Source organism: Crinia signifera, chromosome 2 (genome assembly GCF_055691185.1).
Source record: "Crinia signifera chromosome 2, ASM5569118v1, whole genome shotgun sequence".
NCBI classification, from domain to species: domain Eukaryota; kingdom Metazoa; phylum Chordata; class Amphibia; order Anura; family Myobatrachidae; genus Crinia; species Crinia signifera.
This window is the reverse complement of record NC_139218.1, coordinates 228,736,864-228,755,790: the sequence shown is the minus strand read 5'-3', so window position 1 is coordinate 228,755,790 and position 18,927 is coordinate 228,736,864. Positions and strand designations below refer to the sequence as shown.

Below are 18,927 nucleotides of genomic sequence, written 5' to 3'. Positions count from 1 at the left end.
AATGTATCTGTCTCTCATTCCTTTTTTCCCCAAACATGTAGCAATGTAATGTGGGCTAGGTGAAATGAGGGATTTGCTAGACTAATGAGGGAGAGAGGGAGAGGGAGACACACACACACACACACACACACACACACACACACACACACACACACATCTGATGTCATTATCCATCTATATAGATATCAGTTAGATTTATTTTATATATATAAATATATATATAAATCTGTATAGATAGATATAGAGATCTCTATTATATATATATATATATATATATATATATATATATATATATATATATATAGTACAGTGTGCAAGTGACGTTAGAGCAACAGTAGCCACGCCCTCTGATGTCACATGACCGATTGTTGCCGTCAGAGCTGTGCCTGTACGGGGATGTAGGAAAGTAGTGCATCGGGCTTAATGTAAAGTCTGACCTGCTAACGGACCACTGACGTCCAAAGCACGTGACAACAGGGGAGGAGCAAGGACGGAACCTGGGACCCCAAGTGTGCCCTCGCTCCGCTCGTCCACCTGTATTCTAAAGGGAATGGATGTTGACGTGGTTAGTGACAGTGCGAGCCCACCGGCCTCGCCACGCCCCCTCTAGTCACGTGTTTGTGACATCAGAAGTCCTTTAGCCCACTAGGATCTACCAAGTACCCACAGCGCTCAGTGCCAGTGTCAGTGTGCCAGCGCTGCCAGTGCTAGTCCTTCCTTCCTCCAGCATCTATTCGCCCAGGAATGAGAAGCGATGTCCGGCTTATCCAACGAGGAGAAAAACTGCCGCAGGTTCCTGGAGCTTTTCCTTGGGGAGTTCAGAGGACCATTCGGGGAGGAGGACCCCATCCCGTTCCGTCCGCTGTCTGACCACATCACCCCGGAGGAGGTGGAAGGGGAATGCTTGGACCTGTGCCTGCAGCAACTCTGCAAATAGTTAAGTCGTTCAATAATCCCTCGGGTGTGAGCGCGGCTGTGTGCTGAGGCGGCTGCTGGGGGTCGGTGGAGAGTAGCCCGGGAGCGCGTATGGCTGTACATAGGCAGTAAGGGGCTTTCTCTCTGAGGAGGTGGGGGGCACAGTGCGCACACTGCCAGCAGGGGCATGTACCCCGTAGTGTAGTGTGAGGCTGTGGCATCATTTGGTGCACGGTCCTGTGCAGCAGGCAGGTGACCCGGGGCTAGAGGTGTGCTGCAGAGCCCTGTCATTCCTGTGTAAGCTGTTTTACATAACACCTGCGGGTCACTGACACGTCCATTCCAGAGCCCCAGCCCGCTCCTGTCATTCCAGCAGTCACTGGCGCTCTCGCTATGTATGCGCTGCATGGCCCTTCCTTCCCCTGTGTCCTCTATTAGTGGGCATCTCCCATCCCCTATTGTGCCCAGGCAGCCCTGTCATCTGCCCCCCACCTCTTGCCTATTTAGCCGCAGCCCGTTGTGTCCCCGGCTGGTTCCTTGGTGTATTTGGGAATGATGTGACCACTCACATATTTATATTACTATTCCTGCTAGTGTGACCTCTGCTAAATGTTACCCAAATGTTCCTGTAATGTCTCTGTGCAGCCTGGAATAAGGATTAGTCACTTGTTTTCTTCAAAACCCTTTCTCTTAAAATAAAAAATGGAAAAAGTAATATATATATATATACACACACACACACACACACACACTCACTCACTCACTCACTCACTCACTCACTCACTCACTCGTTCACTCACACAGTTCCTATATGGGGTGGTTCATGATGCATGTAGTACTAGTATCTGATAAGTCTTAAGTGTCTACAAAATATAGATCAGTCAGATCATAAAACTGCAGCTATGTTCCATAGACTTTGTGTACTACTGTATATTGGACAACTTATATAAGAGAAATAGTTATTCCTTCTTCACTGAGAAAATTGTGCCTCGACCTGGCAACATTTGCCAACATTATGGTATTATTGATCAATATTGTTGTTACTATTATATGACTGGACTTTGCATTTATATTGTATTATTTGAACTATTATTTAATGAGTACAGTGCACTGTTCTCATTCTGCGTGCTGACATCAGTTATTTGATTCCTTGTACTCATAGTCTGTTCGCTAAATGAATGTATACATTTATTTAATAAAATGTGTTAAGATAGTATTGGCATAGGTTATTTTATCCAGCAATCCAGGTAGTTCTGAAAATAAGGATAAAAGAGCAATGAATTGCTGCTGCGCAGTTATATTGCTTTAGACAACACCAGCATTATCAAATGAGCATTACCACCCTCAGTCACAGTGAGGAGCACTGTCACACAATGTAGTAATGAGAGGAATGTTAATTGCAGCGTATGGTAAGACATTTTCTAAAGGTGCTAATCTGACTGTACTCATGATCCTCTATATTCCAAAAAACAATATATATATATATATATATATATATATATATGGGGCGTGGCCTAGCGTTGTGATCAATCTCATCATAGCTGCTGTGTTTTGGAGACTGGAGAAGTGAGTGTAACCTGCTCCACCATTAGGTGCATTGCACCGCCACTTATGCTGTGTGACTGCGGTGAATAAGAACCGCCAACGTTGGTACGTGTATTTATACCATTACCTTCTCATTCTGTGTCAAGAATAAAAATATGTTTTAAAACAAATTCATGCACTATCAGCGCCCGTTTTTAATTTTTCTAGAATATATATATACACACACACACACACACACACACACACACACACACACATCCAAAGCTGGCTTGGTACTCACCTTTCAATTACTTTCAGCATGCTTTCCAACAGAGAACATACAGATAAGGAGAGATCGGTGGCACTCACAGTAAGTATAGAAGTAGTCCGCTTCTATCTCAATTTTTTAAAATTATGAAAATTTTGTAATGTGAAATTGAAACATTGAGATAAAAGCCGACTGAGCCTCTTTGTCATTTTTTGCCATATACTTATGTTCAATCAGCTCCTAACTTCCATGTCACAGGCTGTTTGAAAAATGACATATAGGAGTTGATTGGTTGTTGGTTATCACTCTCCATTTTATCACTTTTCAAGGCTTAAGGCGCATACACACTGGGCGACTTTGAGCTGAAAGTTGATCAAAATAGCAGCGATGATTGGCATCATCGCTGCCCATACATGCTGGGCATAGTCGCCCAGTGTGTATGGACCTTACGTACATCTTGCCCACAGTCTTTGGTCTTCATTTCAACTTCAATATAGCCCATACAGGCATATTTGCTGTCTGTCTATAGCAACGGTTTTTCTTTGAGCAAATCGATTAACCAAAACAATTTTACCAAGGCAGCTCAGTGATAGTCTGTGCCTCTCTGATGATAATGGCTGGCAGCATTAATCAAGACTTTAGGGTTCATACACACTGGGCAATTATGCCCTGCGTGTATGGACAGCAATGATCACTATGATCGCTGGGGGGAAAGGACTGAGCTGCTTTCCCCATGCCCGTCACCGTCAGCGGGGGAGGACAGCTTTGCATAGCGCAGCGCAGCTTTCCCAGCGATGATGACGGGAGCGCGCAGCAGCGCTCATCGCCGGGCCATACACACTGGCGGCTTTGAGCTGAAAGCCACTCAAACTTGCTGTTTTGAGTGGCTTTCAGCTCAAAGTCGCCCAGTGTGTATGGGCCTTTAGTAATAGCAATCAATAGCATTAGCTATCACTAGCTTTTTTAATAAATACAATTAAAAACTGAAACTGCCTGAAAGAAATTAGTTTTCTCTTTGTAGTGAATAGATTCAGTATAATGAAAGGACACAGTTATTCAATTTTTAAGTGGGATAAATTATTGGTGAGCCTTTCCACGGTGTGTCGCCAAGACTAAAACAATGTATGGCCGCATCATTTTTTTAATGATTCCTCCTCAAAATTCTGAGGATTCCTAGGTACAAAAGGGGACTCTCACCATGTAAAAATGCAAGTCCTTCGTGTAACTGCAGAGATATTTATCCTTACAAAGGGCATCAATTAGCCACAGGTTTTACTGTGCAGGTAAAAGCTCTGGGTTTCAAAAAGCTATTCAATTACTATTATTGCATTTTCCGTACATGCTAAATCCTTGGGGCATGCGCTATAACCCATAGATTCTGCCTAAAATGCAGAATCTATGGGTATCCCTGCAAGTTAAATCTCAGAGCTAGCATTGTGTTGTTGACTTTTCATTGTAGCTCCTGAGACTGTGGGCCTTATTCTAGTTCACTCTTTCTAACAAAATCCTTCTTAGATGGACAAAACCATGTGCACTGCAGGGGGGGGCAGATGTAAAATGTGCAGAGAGAATTAGATTTGGGTGAGTTATTTTGTTTCTGTGCAAGGTAAATACTGTCTGCTTAACATCTGCCCCACCTGCAGTGCACATGGTTTTGTCCATCTAAGAAGGAATTTGTCAGAAAGAGTGAACTAGAATAACCCCCTGTGAGATACAGTATAGTGCACCCTTTGGGCCTAACATGCAGGGGGTGCACGACCTAATTGAATATGTTTGACCTGGCAATCGGTAGTGGTGGATATTCCCATAGTTTCTTCTTTTCACGCACGATTCTCAGAAAAACTGGTTTGATAAATAGGCCCCTAACGCCCTGGGTATAAGGGCCATGTCAAGATGTGATATGAATCCTATACTTTAAGGGCCTGATTTACTAAGCATTAAATACTACAATCCCCATATGTATCAAGCTCAGGAAAGCAAAAGTTTCTGGAGCTAGTTTCTAATATGCACCGCTACCACCTATATATCGTATTGCCTATACAAGCCTATGGGTTTCTTTTCCCAGATTTCTCTCAAGAGTAGTAATTCTTAATTATTCACTGACAGAAAAAGATTCTGAACAGCGCTGAGTTTCACTGAATAAATTCAATAACAATATCTAATTATCTTGAAAAGGAGATTTATTAATAAAAAGAAAAACACATTCCTAAAAACACTCCATTCATGTACATGTATTAAGATGTAGCAGTTTAAAATCCACGCGGCTCCCAAAGGATTTTTGTAGCGAAGCTTGTGAGAATGATACCTCTGGTATTTGATGCTATAATGGTGAGCAGAAGCACAATGATTTCCGGTTTTATTAAATGCACAATACAATATAAATCAATACTCAAAGGTGGAACGTTCCAGTCAAATGCCCTTCAATAAGTTTATACTTTATTGCGGTGGTATCAATTATTTTTTTTTGGGGGGGGGGGGGGGTTGATATTGTTCTATGGGAAAGTTTCCACAGTCTAGTTATTTATTTGGTACCTATATGTTAGTTGGGCTCCCACTATAGTTAGTACGCTCATACCCCCACTATCCATGTCGGCACGGTGTTGATTTTATAACTACCATTTATCTTTATTTATTTATTTACTACAATGGGAGTTCTAGTGAAGATGTGATTTTGCAATGTCAACCAATGTGATTCTATTATCTTTTAGATAAGAAGTAGATTCTGATCTCCCATCTTCAGTAGTATATCTATTTTAGTAAATAAACCCCATAGACTTCCAGATTACAGTTTGAAATGTGATTGCCATACTGTATCTGTCTATCCACTTGCACTTGTTTAGCAATTCTTCAATGGATCCCCATAGACTGGAACGTAAATGTTTGGTCGATTCTGGCAATGGAATAGTTGAGAGCTACCTTCCAGGACAGAATAGTGAAATTTAAACATAAGAACACGAGCACCCATATGTCGCATTGGTTTGAATTCTACAGTTGGTCCCAGTGATCAGCTAGAGGGAGGCGCCTTTACCTCCTTTTCCCTTCTCCATCGTCTCCTTAACAGACTCCTTTATATATTTATTTTTATTAATGTGCTAGTACTACAGTATATATTTTATTCCTTTACACAAGAATGTTTGCTGCTTTTCATGTAGTTATAAAATCTGAATACACATGCATGTTGCATCAAATGTTTGGTTTTTGCTTTTCTTCTCAATAAAAACCTAACTGTAATATCACGTCTCAAATATCTCTCTTGTAAGCAGCTGTCAAGTGTACAAAATGGATTATGCAGAACTGAACCATTTTAAAGTGGACTCCAATACTTATTTATAGTTCTAGAAGAAACCCCCCCTCCCCTCAGATGTCCTCAGTGCATTGTTTAGTATGTTCCAAAGTGTTACACAGTTCACAATGAAGGCATTTGTGGAAATCAGCATCTTATGACTGCGTTTATGTTAAGCTACCTCACTTGCTTCTCACAAGACTTGAGCAATATGCCAATATGAAAAGCAGGAGTAATAGGCTTACAATTTGTTCATTGTTGTGGTTTATGTACACAGTACACCTATTTGCCATAACATTTAAAAATCTGCCTTATATTGTGTAGGCCCCCCTCGTGCAATCAAAACAGCTCTGGCCTGTTGAGGCATGTACTACACAAGACCTCTGAAGAAGTCTTGTGATATCTAGCACCAAGATGTTGGCATCAGTACCTGTACATTCCGAGGTGAGGGCTCCATAGCTTGGACTTGTTTTACTAGCACATCCCACAAATGTTTGTACAGATTGAGATCTGGGGGTTGGAGGCCAAATCAACTCCTTGAACTTTGTCATGTTCCTCAATCCATTCCTGAACAATTTGCCATCTGCTATTAGGAAACACCATTGCCATGAAGGGCTGTACTTGGTCTTAAACAATGTTTAGGTAGGTGGTCAAAACAACATTCACATGAATGCCAGGACCCAAGGTTTCACAGCACAACATTCCCTCTGCCAGCTTGCCTTCATCCCACAGAGCATCCATCCACATGATGTAAATAGGTTCAGCAGACAAAGTCACCTTCTTTATTGCTACATGGTCCAGTTCTGGTGTTCACCTGCCCGTTGTAAGTGTTTTTGGCAGTGGACAGGGGTCTGCAACTATACAACCATATATGCAGAAAACTGATGAGCTGTGTGTTTTGACATCTTTCTGTCATAGCCAGCATTAAGTTTTTGAGCAATTTTTGCCACAGTAGCTCTTCTGTTGGATTGGACCAGACGGGCTAGCCTTTTCACTCTTCAGGAACATCGATTAGCCTTGGTTCCCATGATCCTCTCATCAGTTCACTGATTGTCCTTTTTGTGAACCACTTTAGGTAGCCACTGACACGCATACCAGGAACACACCACAACGCCTGCCGTTTTGGAGATGTTCTGACCCAGGTGTCTAACCAGCAACTTTTTGGCAGCAAGCAGTAAGGGTTAGGGGTGTGGGGAGAGAGGGTTAGGGCACTTATAGAGACCCTGTCGAGATCTTCTGTATGGTGATGCCAGTGTTGGTCTCTTGACCACCGACAATACCACTTTACTAGCCCTCTCCCGGTTAACCTTTTCAATGATTGGGCCTTCTACTGATTGACTAGTAAGCCAGTAAATGATCTTGCATGAATTTGCAATGTGCATCGCCAAAACAGTGGGCAGACTCGTTAACACATACTGATTTCCACAAAACTGCCTGAAAGGGCTGAACTGAGTGTTGTAATGAGTGTGTTTTAAAATGTAGACTGCAAGTAGACTGGGAAAAATAGTCATAGATGCCTAGGAAGGTATTATTTATGAGTAATTGGGGCAGTTGCACATAGCTGATGATGTGAGACAAGTCGGAATGCACTGCTGACACTTGTGCTTTTTTCATTGTTTTGGCCTAGGTCGCCTTTGTACAGTAAGAAAAGAATATAATGCATTTGTTGCACATAATGGAAACTGGGCGCAAGTTTCACATAAGTGTAACGAGAGCCTAATGTAAACTAGGCACATATGCTATTGTTGCCTACTGGGTGCATCTTGAGCTCTGAAAATTGGTAAACATACACTATGCAGTATTTTTATAGCTAAATAAAAAAGTGATTTATCATTGGTGCATTTAGTGGTGAAGTAGATAAAATCATTTGAACTGCCATAACACTATGTGCTGACTCCACTGTAATTGGGTCATTAATCAATACAGTTTTGATAGTTTACTAATTAAAAAAAACAACCATTGTATTTAAGCTGCTTAGATAATACCATTTTTGAATCATAAAGCTATTGTCTAAAATAGCTAAACATGGATCATCAAACCTCTGTTCGGTAACATGGACTAAAATGACCCTGTGTAGGTATTTGGGATCATTGGGCCTATGATAATCATCCATTGTGTACAAACATGAATTAGGCCCGTTGTTTCAAGCATACCTGTTTTAAAGACCTTTTTGTAAATACTGGTTTGGATCACACTGATTATTTGTTTATTTTTTGTTATTTTTTATTTCAAGGCAACTATATTTCTGTGTTGCATATTGTTTCCCGATGCTGTTCAACTAGAATCCTGTGAGATGGGAAATTCCAGCGGCACGTTTCACTTTAGGAAAGCAGAAAATAAAAAAAACTCAAGATGCAGTGCATTAACTTGACATCCTTAAATATGCAAAAGGGACCTGGAGGTATATTTACTAAGCTAAGGTTTTATATTTTCTATGGTTTTCCGGCAGGATTGCATCCTGCTGATTTACTAAAGCCCTAGAGCAGGGGTTCCCAATCTTTTTCTAATCACGGCACCCTAGACTATCAGAATTTTTCCAAGGCACCCCTAGTCCCCCAAAAATATATATCAAATTAAGTAGATTGTGTTTATATGTGCTTCTTAGGTTCAGTTATGATTTGGTTCTGATTGTACACATTTTATGTTTGGCAGCCACCAGCACTGGTTTTGTCAAGAAATATAATTTGAATTGGTCCTGGACCACCAACCTGAGGCACCCCTGCAAGTGTACCGAGGCACCCCAGGGAGCCTAGGCGCACAGTTTGGGAACCACTGCCCTAGAGCAAGCATGTCCAAACTGTGGCCCTCCAGCTGTTGTGAATCTACAAGTCCCATCATGCCTTACCAAAGTTTTGGTATTCGAGAATGCTAAAACTATGGCAAGGCATGCTGGGATGTGTAGTTTCACAACAGCTGAATGGCCATAGTGTGGACATGCCTGCCCTAAAAAATACCTCCTTTTATTATACAATTTGCTTTTGTAAAAATATTCAAAATGAAACATAACAAAAAAATATGATGTTGGTTTAATCCCCATCCCCCCAATTTATAACCAAACCTAGGCCTTTATGCCTATAATATCAGTGAAAAAAACAAAGGGTGAAAATGAGCATGCCACCCCCTCCCCCCCCCCCCCCTCTTTTTGGGTTGGGATCGTTTGGTCTAAAGCAAGTTGGTTTACAGTCATTCAGTCGACACCGTTAGATTGACACAGGGAAAGGTCGATGTGGTTCTAGGATGACATGGGACAAGGTCCACATGGGTTTAGGTCCACATGGGTTTAGGTCGACAGGTCAATAGGTGGAGACAAGCATTAGGTCGACAGTGTCTAGGTCGACAGTCAAAGGTCCACATGGGTTTTTTCTCTGTTTTTTTTTACCCGAATGTCGATACAGTTTACAGTGCACCACTTTGCTCGCTGCGCTTGGCACACTATTTTATTCTCCCACCACACCCTTGTGAATGGTAGGGCATGAAATACCGCCTGCCGGCACATGTCGGCTAAAAAAACTGTGAAAAACCCCATGTCGACCTTTTGAATGTCGACTTAGACACGGTCAACCTAATGCTTGAGTTGACCTAATGACCTGTGGACCTACACCCATGTCGACGTTGACCCATGTCGACCTAGAACCATGTTGATCTATCCCCATGTCGACCTAATGACTGTTGACCAACTTGCTGTAGACCCAATGACCGTATCCCCTCTTTTTTTTACTGAGACCCGTGTGGGAGTTCTCCACTATGGTAGTTGGCACCAAGGTTACCTGCACACACGCTTCTCCCATAGCTGCAAATGTTCACACGCTGCCCCGATAGCCGTGCATACACACATCATATGTAGAGTGCATTATCATAGACAGATTACCTAAAAACTTGCCCCAATACTACTTGAACACATCTATGTGTCCTTTCTGCTGTAGTTTTCAAAGTCAAAGTTGCAGGTGCACAAATCAAACTCCCAATTTAATGAATATTTAATGAAAATGTTATTGCAATATTCATTAAATTGGGAGTTTGATTTGTGCACCTGCGACTTCACACCCCAGCACCTGTGGCCAGCACTCTTCTCACTTACCTTTTCATTGCCAGTCACCACCTCATCCCATCAATCTTCCAGCATGTCTCCTCAAGCACCGGCCCCATTATACTGGAAATGGTCTCAATTCAGACCTGTGGACAGGCTTCCTGGGACCCTCTGGGCCCTAGACGAATTCCTTTGTTGCCTAGGGATACATTTGCTACTGTGGGGGGCAGTTTGGACCCGCAAGAAATGGGTCCGGGCCCACCTCTGAGTTCTGAGTAGCAAACTAGCTTGCTACAGTATATGAACATTGGAGAGCATGCAATTTTTAGGGGAGGAATAATACTAAAACATGTTTTTCTGTAAAAAAAAAAATCCATTATGGGGACAAAATAATAACTATAGAATGTACGTAATGACAAAATAACAACATCCATATACTGCTCACTATTTTATGCTTGTGGGAAGTCTAGAACCTAAAATGGAATTTAAACCTGTAGAATTCTAGATACTCTTAAAATGTGAACCTTCATACTGGCTATTTTATAGTCCACTGATCTTTCATGTGTCATTCTGACAGGTCTGTCAAAATAATTTCATATTGCTGTCCTTTCCCACAGCTTGTGCATTCTAATCGGGCCATCTTTGGAAATACTGTTCTATTGCATATATATCACACAGCTTATAGGTACGGATTCATTTTTGTTTTTAAAGAAATAATTGCTGCATTATGCATTTGGTTATAGTGCAGTTTTGCATCTCAGAGTTTAAAGGTTTATATCAAGTATACAATATTGACCAAATACCATTGATGATCATCTGTTATTTAACATAAAGAAGAACAGAATAATGGATTTATTTTAAACCAAATGGTTAGCTGGCTATATCCTGACTTTTTTTGGCAGTCATTCTGAGTCATCCCTGGTTGCTAAGGTACATTACAGAAATAGGATTGTGTTTTATTTCAGTGGTACCCAAACTGTGTGCCCTGGCACCCTGGTGTGCCTCATGAAGTATGCAGCTGCACCCCTTGCACCTATGGTAGTTACGCCCTTGATAAACCGTGTACAAACAGAAGCAACAGAACAGAAGGATGACAGATAAGCACAATATAATTAATTTCAATTTTTATTATACATTGCTTTTTTGGCATTGGGATGCCTTGAAATCTGATACATTAGTGTGCCGTGATTCCAAAAAGTTTGTCAACCACTGTTTTATAAAGTAGTTTGAGGGGTTCCTTGAAATAAAATTAGCACTCGCACATGCAAAATCATCATTGGTATTCACATTTCAGTGCAGGACCAGTAACATACCACCCAACCTGTTGCAATTTAGTTTTGAAATCCTTGCTGCGCACCTGAAAATGGTATGGGGCCTCATTGTTAGTGGCGTGGCTTCGTAGGAAATTATTCGATCGTGTGTCATGCTATCTATTTTTATCACTGTGAATAGCCCAATTGTGCATGTGTACAACATCCATTCAGCACTGCCCTGCTCAGCATAGCAGAGAGTGAGAGGGGACCTCACAACCCCCACCACCACCACCACCACCATTATGGTACACCGTGGCCTATGGATGGTACAACACCAAAAATAACAGTACCATTCTGCTAATATTGGGACAGTTGGTGGTATAGATGTGTCCTCACATCTTTGCAATTGTGCCAAATACTCTCTCTTGCCATGCCAGGTCCCAGGATACTTTGATGGCATTTTCATATTGTATTTTTTGTGTTTGCAGGGCTTTTAGATTCTTGGTATATCAGGATAGCTCACTTTTACATGAACCAGGCTTTGCAGTACTCCTTTGTCGTATCTTGTTGTTAATGAGGGTCTGAGAATGTATGGATTTTCTGTATTGCAGGGGAGACTTGGTCTATGCCAATTAAGGGGGGGGGGGGTGGGGAACTGCCCAATCCTGGTTGTGCAGGGGTGGGTGCTATATATGTCTGTGCGTGGATGCGTGAGCTCATGCACATCCTGAGCTACAGTAGCCTGTAATTTCATGTGTATGTGTTCTGAGGCTGCCCTAGCGCATTCATGCAAACTCTGATATTCCCCCGGAGTGTCCATGTTCTGGGTTTCCAGCCTCACCTCCTGTCCTGGTGTAAGGGAGTTCATGCTTGTGCTTTTGGAGTTAATTATTGGATTGTTTGTCATGTGTACTCACTGTACTTTCTCTCATGTAGTGTGAATTAAAGAGCGTTACACGCCTCTTTGTCATTTGCATGGTTAAAAGTTGCCAGGCAACTGGGAGAATGGAAAGGTTTTGCTGTGAACAAAACAGATTTAGCTTGCATCCAATTTGTTTATTTATGATTGCGTCACCCTTGATATCTGAAATTTGTCACTTTTTTTTTCCCAGTACATTTGAAAAATAATTCCAGGGACATTGTGCAAGTAATACCTAAGCGCCATTGAATAGTTATGTTATGTTCTGCTTCACCATTGAATGTACCTAATTCAGCCCAGTTTATGTCCAGCATCTCCAATTGGAACCTATTGTAAAGTGTCATGCTGCCAGAAATTGTATAGTTTAGCGAGACTGAAGGAAATATTATTTTCTTGTACTGTAAAAACTATGGAGACACCAGTGCTATCAAGCAGCGATGCAGTAATGAAATTGCTGCCGCCATGCTTGATAAAATAATAATAATGTTTCCTAAGCAGAGGCATGGGGTTCAATTGCTTGTGAAAATGAGCCTACCTTCCCCAGAGGCCATCAATAGTTTTTTATGAATACACTAATAGTAGAGATGTATTTGGGGCTTTTACTCTAGGGATTAAATTGATATGCCATTTTTACATGCAATTTATCGCATGGTAAATGGACTCCCGGGGAGCACCCGGGGGAATTTCACAGGAAATTGGATGAGATACAATACGGGTGCTAAAAAGCACCCGTGATGTGCTCTGACGGCTGCACATCTGATTTCTCTTATGTGCAGCAAGTCCAACCTCCGATCTGATGTGCACGGAACCGGGCATCGGATCAAATGAGATGTCAAACGCATGCGATTTGGCCACTTTTCACCAGATGTCTTTCCCGATCCGTCGGAATCGGGTGAAAAGTGGACAAATCCAACTAGTTCGGGTGTGTATAGCAGCTGAAAGTTTGGTTGGGTTTATCTAGGTGCAGGTTGTGGCATCCCAAAAAATCAGCATAAGCCAGGAAGCCGAGGGTAGCACACCAGTGAAAACATTATAGTGTTAATAAATATTAGTGTTAGGAAGCCAAAGCTATATACAGAAAGTGAAAATAAAGAGATGTCATTAAAATATTAACCATTAGCCATCCAGCCCAACCAATCTAGGGGCACTGCACCCCACACCGCCGTTACCCTAATCTGGGTCTATGATTAACCACCAAAGAGCCACGTGATAATGGCTCCTTACATAAATATAATGTAAATATAATGGTCTCCAGGCATAAGTGCCCCATTCCTTATGTACTAATGAAATTAACGTAATGCTATTTAGCATATGACATTAGGAGATAATATGCCAGCAGTTGCTTGATACAGATTGAATCCTCTGAAATGTATCCCAAGGCCTTTTTGTTCTGACCTTCAAGGTGTCTGGCTTTTTACACACTTGGGCATTAGTTCAGCTAATGCTGCAAATCGAGTGAAATTACACATGATTGCGGCCAGGCTTTCTGTAGCAAGGACACAGGACCACAAGGGAACGGCGCTCAGATGTTTCAGCAACAAAAGTCTTTTTTTTTTATTCTGTGTTCTAAAAGAAAATCTTACTAACAACACAAAGGTTATTATTATCTTCACATGGATCAATTATTCATTTAACCATCTTACAGCAAGTAAAAGATGTTCAAACAGTTTATGTGTTTATGCACAATCTGTGCTAATTGCTCTAAGCTGTACATCAATATGGAGTCCTGTGTTGGATAGGTATTGCTGTGTGGGAATTGTTTAGCTTTCTGTATGTGTTCATAAGTGTGGTTTGTAGGGTTACAATGTACTGCTGGGCTGATGTATTAAAAATCAATACACCTGGCTGGGCTGCCAGTTTTCCCTTGTGCAGCTCATATTTGCATTGATTCTATCTTTGCAACCTATTAGGCTTAATAAAGACATCTTTAATTTGTTCCCATTGGTTGCTTTCTTCAGGGAAGTATTGTCCAAGTATTTTTAAGAAGAGACTTGCATGTAAATTTTAACTACAGAATCGCTATCCAAATACTATAACATAAAATTAGTAATTAGAACAGTAAAGGTGGCAATGCATTACTGCAAAGTTACCGCAGTAATGCAGAAGTGCCGTTCCAACACGTTTAAATGCCAGCAACGGCACCCGATTTAACCCAATCTTGGACCCTTTGCAGGCCCGAATTCACTTCAAATTGCTCACAACCCTATGGAGCAGCGATCGGTTTTGTCTTATTCTGTCAGCCGTAAAAGTGTGTTCAGTGCCGTAATTATTCGCAAACACCCGTGGCTAATAGGATTGACACCAATGTGTGCTATGCAATTTGAACTTCAGTGCTATGTGAATTGAACTTTGTACTGGAAATACATAAGGAGGCCCATTCTGGTTCACTCGGCTCCTGCCCCGATGGTCGGGGTTTGCACATGAGCAAGACTGTGAACGGCTGCGGCGATTTGCAATGTTGCCGGGATGGGGTGTGTGGTAGGCTTGGGTGTCGCCCATCGGAACATCCAGCGTTTCATGGGTGTCCCCATGAAAACACTGGGCATTGCCATGGGATTTCGGGCAGGCCGAGGTGCGCCGGGGGCAGGTGGCTGACGTTACATGACATCAGCCGCTGCCCGCAAATGTAAGTCAGTCTCCACTGCAATGGCACTGGAAATCATTTGATGGTCACCAACCATCGAATGTTTTACCCTGCTGCCGGCACATGGCGAGGGCATGTGTCTTCCTGACACATCCCCTCATATGGTCGCAAAGGGAAATGGCAGGGGGGGTGCATTTGCAGGGCGACATTACAAGGAGCTTCGCAGCTTACTGAGTCAACCAGAATCACCCCCAATATTTGAACTACAATATGTAATTTAAATATGTAAAGTACATATCGCATGCGATTCCCTACACAGGGTGCACTGAGTTGAACTAGACACAATGCAATGTAGTACAAAAATACCGGCCTGCACATACTACTTTGCTTTGTGATTATGGACTGCACAGGAGGCTAAATAAACATGGTGCGATTTGAACTAGACGCAATGCAATTTGAACTAATAAGTTCAAATTGCATGCGAGAATCGCACAGTGGCCCTTATTCAGATCTGATCAGAGTACAGATTTGTTCTCAAAATGGGCGGATGTAACGTATAGTGAGAGTTATATTTGTGTGAGTTATTTTGTTTCTGTGCAGGGTAAATACTGGCTGAATTATTTTTACACTGCAATTTAGATTTCAGTTTCAACACACCCCACCCAAATTTAATTCTCTCTGCACATGTTACATCTGCCCCGCCTGCAGTGCACATGGTTTTGCCCATTTTGAGACAAAGTTGTACTGCAATCAGATCTGAATAAGGGCCTGTGTGCGGGCAGCTTTGGGATCCTAACTTTCTCATATCTTCTGAAAATTCTTTTGATTATTGCATAATGTGGTGCTTGTTAATATCTTTTAGCCAATTGCACATTGCTAGAAAGGTTCTATTTAAGTGATGTTTAGATTCAACATGGCTGGCAGTAATCATGCTTCATTGCGTCTAGTCTAATCGAACACAATTATAAATTTAGTTTGGTTCATTGGCTGATTGGATGAATAGGTAACTAAGGGGATAATTACTATTTCACACAGGGCCACTTGCTGTTGGATAACTTTTTATTTCAATAAATGATGTGTTTATTTAAAAACTGTATTTTATGTATCCTCAGGTTGTCTTAAATTCAGATATGTTTGAAGATCTGTTTGAAGATCTGAAACAGGTATTCAAGAATAGTAAGCCCGCTCGAAGCAAAAGCTTCAAAAGCTAGTTGTCTCTGTGAGAGAGAGAAAGACATGTATTTTCACTCGCTGCCAACAGATGGCAGCGTTTCGGAGATACTAGACATATATATAGAAGATAGCTGAAATCAGGAAGGGGGCAAAAACTTTTTCACGCAACTGTGTGTATATACATGTGTGTGTGTATAATTATATATCACCATGCAAAATGAAAACGGCACTCGAAGACTTTGTAAGAGGTTGAAGAAATAAGATTAACTTTAATCCATGTGCCCAAAATCTGTTTCGAGGCTTGGCAGCCCCGTCATCAGGACAATATTGCACAATAATGCTTTCAATTCACATGGTTGTATCAAGGAGGCATCATCCCCTCAACATTGAGGGCATTGGAGCAAGATTTATATATATTGGTATTAAGGTGAAAATTATTAAAGTCTGTTCTATTTGTCTTGCTAATTTGTTGTTCAGTAACATATATGTTTTGTCTTATTACAGTATTAGGTCAGAAATTGAATAGACCAAGATTGCACAATGTGTACACAGTTCTACAATCTGCGGCAAAATCATACAGTTCGTTTGCTTTTTGTAAATATTTAGATATTTTTCTTTGTCTGGATTGTTATGTATATGCATTTTTTATGCTATGTCTATGTATGTTTGTATTTTTGATATTACTATACTTGTATTTTGATTGTCTATCACTATGCTGTTTAAGGACCCGACACCTGTTGAAGTGGGATTATGTTCCAGCTGAAGGGGAGGGAAGGGGGTGGGGTTTTTGGTATATATACCTGCTTTGTATGTCTGTTCTTTGGCTTGATAAAAACGCAATAAAGCGTTGAAATGTTGCTTTACCAAAGTGGTCTGTATTTACTTCTTACAAGTCCAGAGTGCCACCGTCAGAGAGAGTGTGAAGTGCCCCGGTGTATCAGTCGGAGCATACGGGAGGCACCTGGCAAGTAAAAGCCTTTATTTCAAAACGAGTGCCGACACACGGAGTATATATATATATATATATATATATATATATATATATATATATATTATAATACTATGCCCACACCATGTGTCATTCCAGAACAAAATGGGACAATACACCTGCTCTGCAGCCACTACTGATGACATCACACCACATGGCGAAATCAGCTAGTCAATGACACTGCAAACCCACAGCAACGGATTTGCAGTGATATATATATATATATATATATACACATACATACATATATATACAGAAGTACCAACACACTCGCCATTCCTAAGCATGAAGTGCAAACATCACCCACTTCCCAGGATGGCACATACAACCAGTTTTATATTTTACAATACTACTGTATGTTGTACCAAAAAAATATGCATACACAAGGAAGTACTCCACAAAAACAAGGACACTTCAGCCCTCCTTAATCATACAAGGGTGGAAAAACATAGCATTATGTGACAAAAATTGTAGCACATGTATCTCCTTTATTATAATTTAACGGAAACAAGTAAAAATCTTCTTTACAAAAATATATCTTTTCACCACTTGCTTGGCAGGGTCATAATCCTATGTTTCCACACCAGAATGGGATTTCCCTGACATGGTCGCATGTAATGCAACCAGTCACAAATGACAACTACTGCAGAAAGATAGCAGCCACTCTCCCATGCTTCCTAGTTTCATCCCCCAGTGCCTGCCGTGCAGCTGATCACTACTGTTCGGGCAGGCTGACTGCAGAGAATATGTAGCCTTTCCTATATAAACCGGTCAGCTTCAGAAAGTTAGTGTATTATCTTTGGACAGTTATGTCGCCCATCAGTGTTTGAACCAAAGTTTTGTGGTAAAGACCCCACCTTCCTATATCAAATGCTCACACTATGAATGCTTTTAGCAGCCAAGCACCATGCTAAATTGGGTTAATAGATAAACATACCATTTTACTGTCATGGGGTGTTAATTACATTTTTAGGAAAAGAGGAAGCAGAGTCATTCCATCGATTCTATACATGCACAATTCAAACTTCATTATGTAGTTTATCCCCATATACACAAGCACTCATGTTTAACTGTCTCATTAACCAATGCTACCCATTCAGGAGCGGAGGAAGTGGCAGTACACAGGATACAATCATTATTCGACCCATATTAGGTTGACATGCATTTGGTCGACCACTTACAGATAGACAAAGCGGAGGATATTGCTTTCATAAGCCAACCTGTAGCAAAAGATGAGCAAGACCCTATAGGCTCAAGTACTAATCTTTGCTTCCAACAACTACATGCACCGAGGAATCTAGAGGACTACAGTGTTATTGATAGTACGTAACGTTTTCAATGCAAAGCTTGTTGTACAAATTATTCTGCCTTTGCTGTATCTGTAACCTTTTTGCAGAAGTGTTGCTAGGCAGAGCTTGTCTGTATATCATAATCACCCTTTTTGTTTCACGTGAATGCCTGTTAGCGAGAATGAAGATCTAGGAAGCTATTTAAGGAGCAGCCAACAATACCATCTACACACATTTATAAATATTTATAGGTTATGGCAGGTATTGTCTTTGTCTTGAATATTCCTTGTACAGTATTACGTTTTTTGATGTTACAATGAAATTCAATGACATATGTTTACACGGACAGTGTAACGGTTAGCATTACTGCCTCACAGCACCGGGGTCATGGGTTAGATTCCCACCATGGCTCGAACTGTGTGGAGTTTGTATATTCTACCTGTACTTGCGTGGGTTTTCTCCAGGTACTCCGGCCCCACAATTCAATAATATACTGGTAGGTTGATTGGTTCACAACAAAAAATAACACTAGAATGTCTTTTAGGCATGTAAATGTGGTAGGGAATATAGTTTGTAAGCTCCACTGGGGCAGGGACTGATGTGACTGTTCAACTATTCTCTGCAAAGCGCTGTGTGCGCTATATAAATAACTGGTAATAAATAATAAATAAATATAACATGTATTGAAGATGGAGACTTTAGCA

The 18,927-nt window shown here is 41.2% G+C and overlaps 1 protein-coding gene across 1 annotated transcript in view; it reads left to right on the top strand.

The window, feature by feature from the left end:
- The first annotated feature begins 481 nt into the window (after positions 1 to 481).
- The window catches only part of PPM1E (protein phosphatase, Mg2+/Mn2+ dependent 1E), a 273,332-nt gene continuing 254,886 nt past the window's right edge, over positions 482 to 18,927 (top strand). The window contains exon 1 of the mRNA XM_083173966.1: positions 482 to 936. Within this exon, the coding sequence (XP_083030092.1) occupies positions 755 to 936 (182 nt within the window). The 5' untranslated portion in view covers positions 482 to 754. The remainder of the gene's footprint in view (positions 937 to 18,927) is intronic.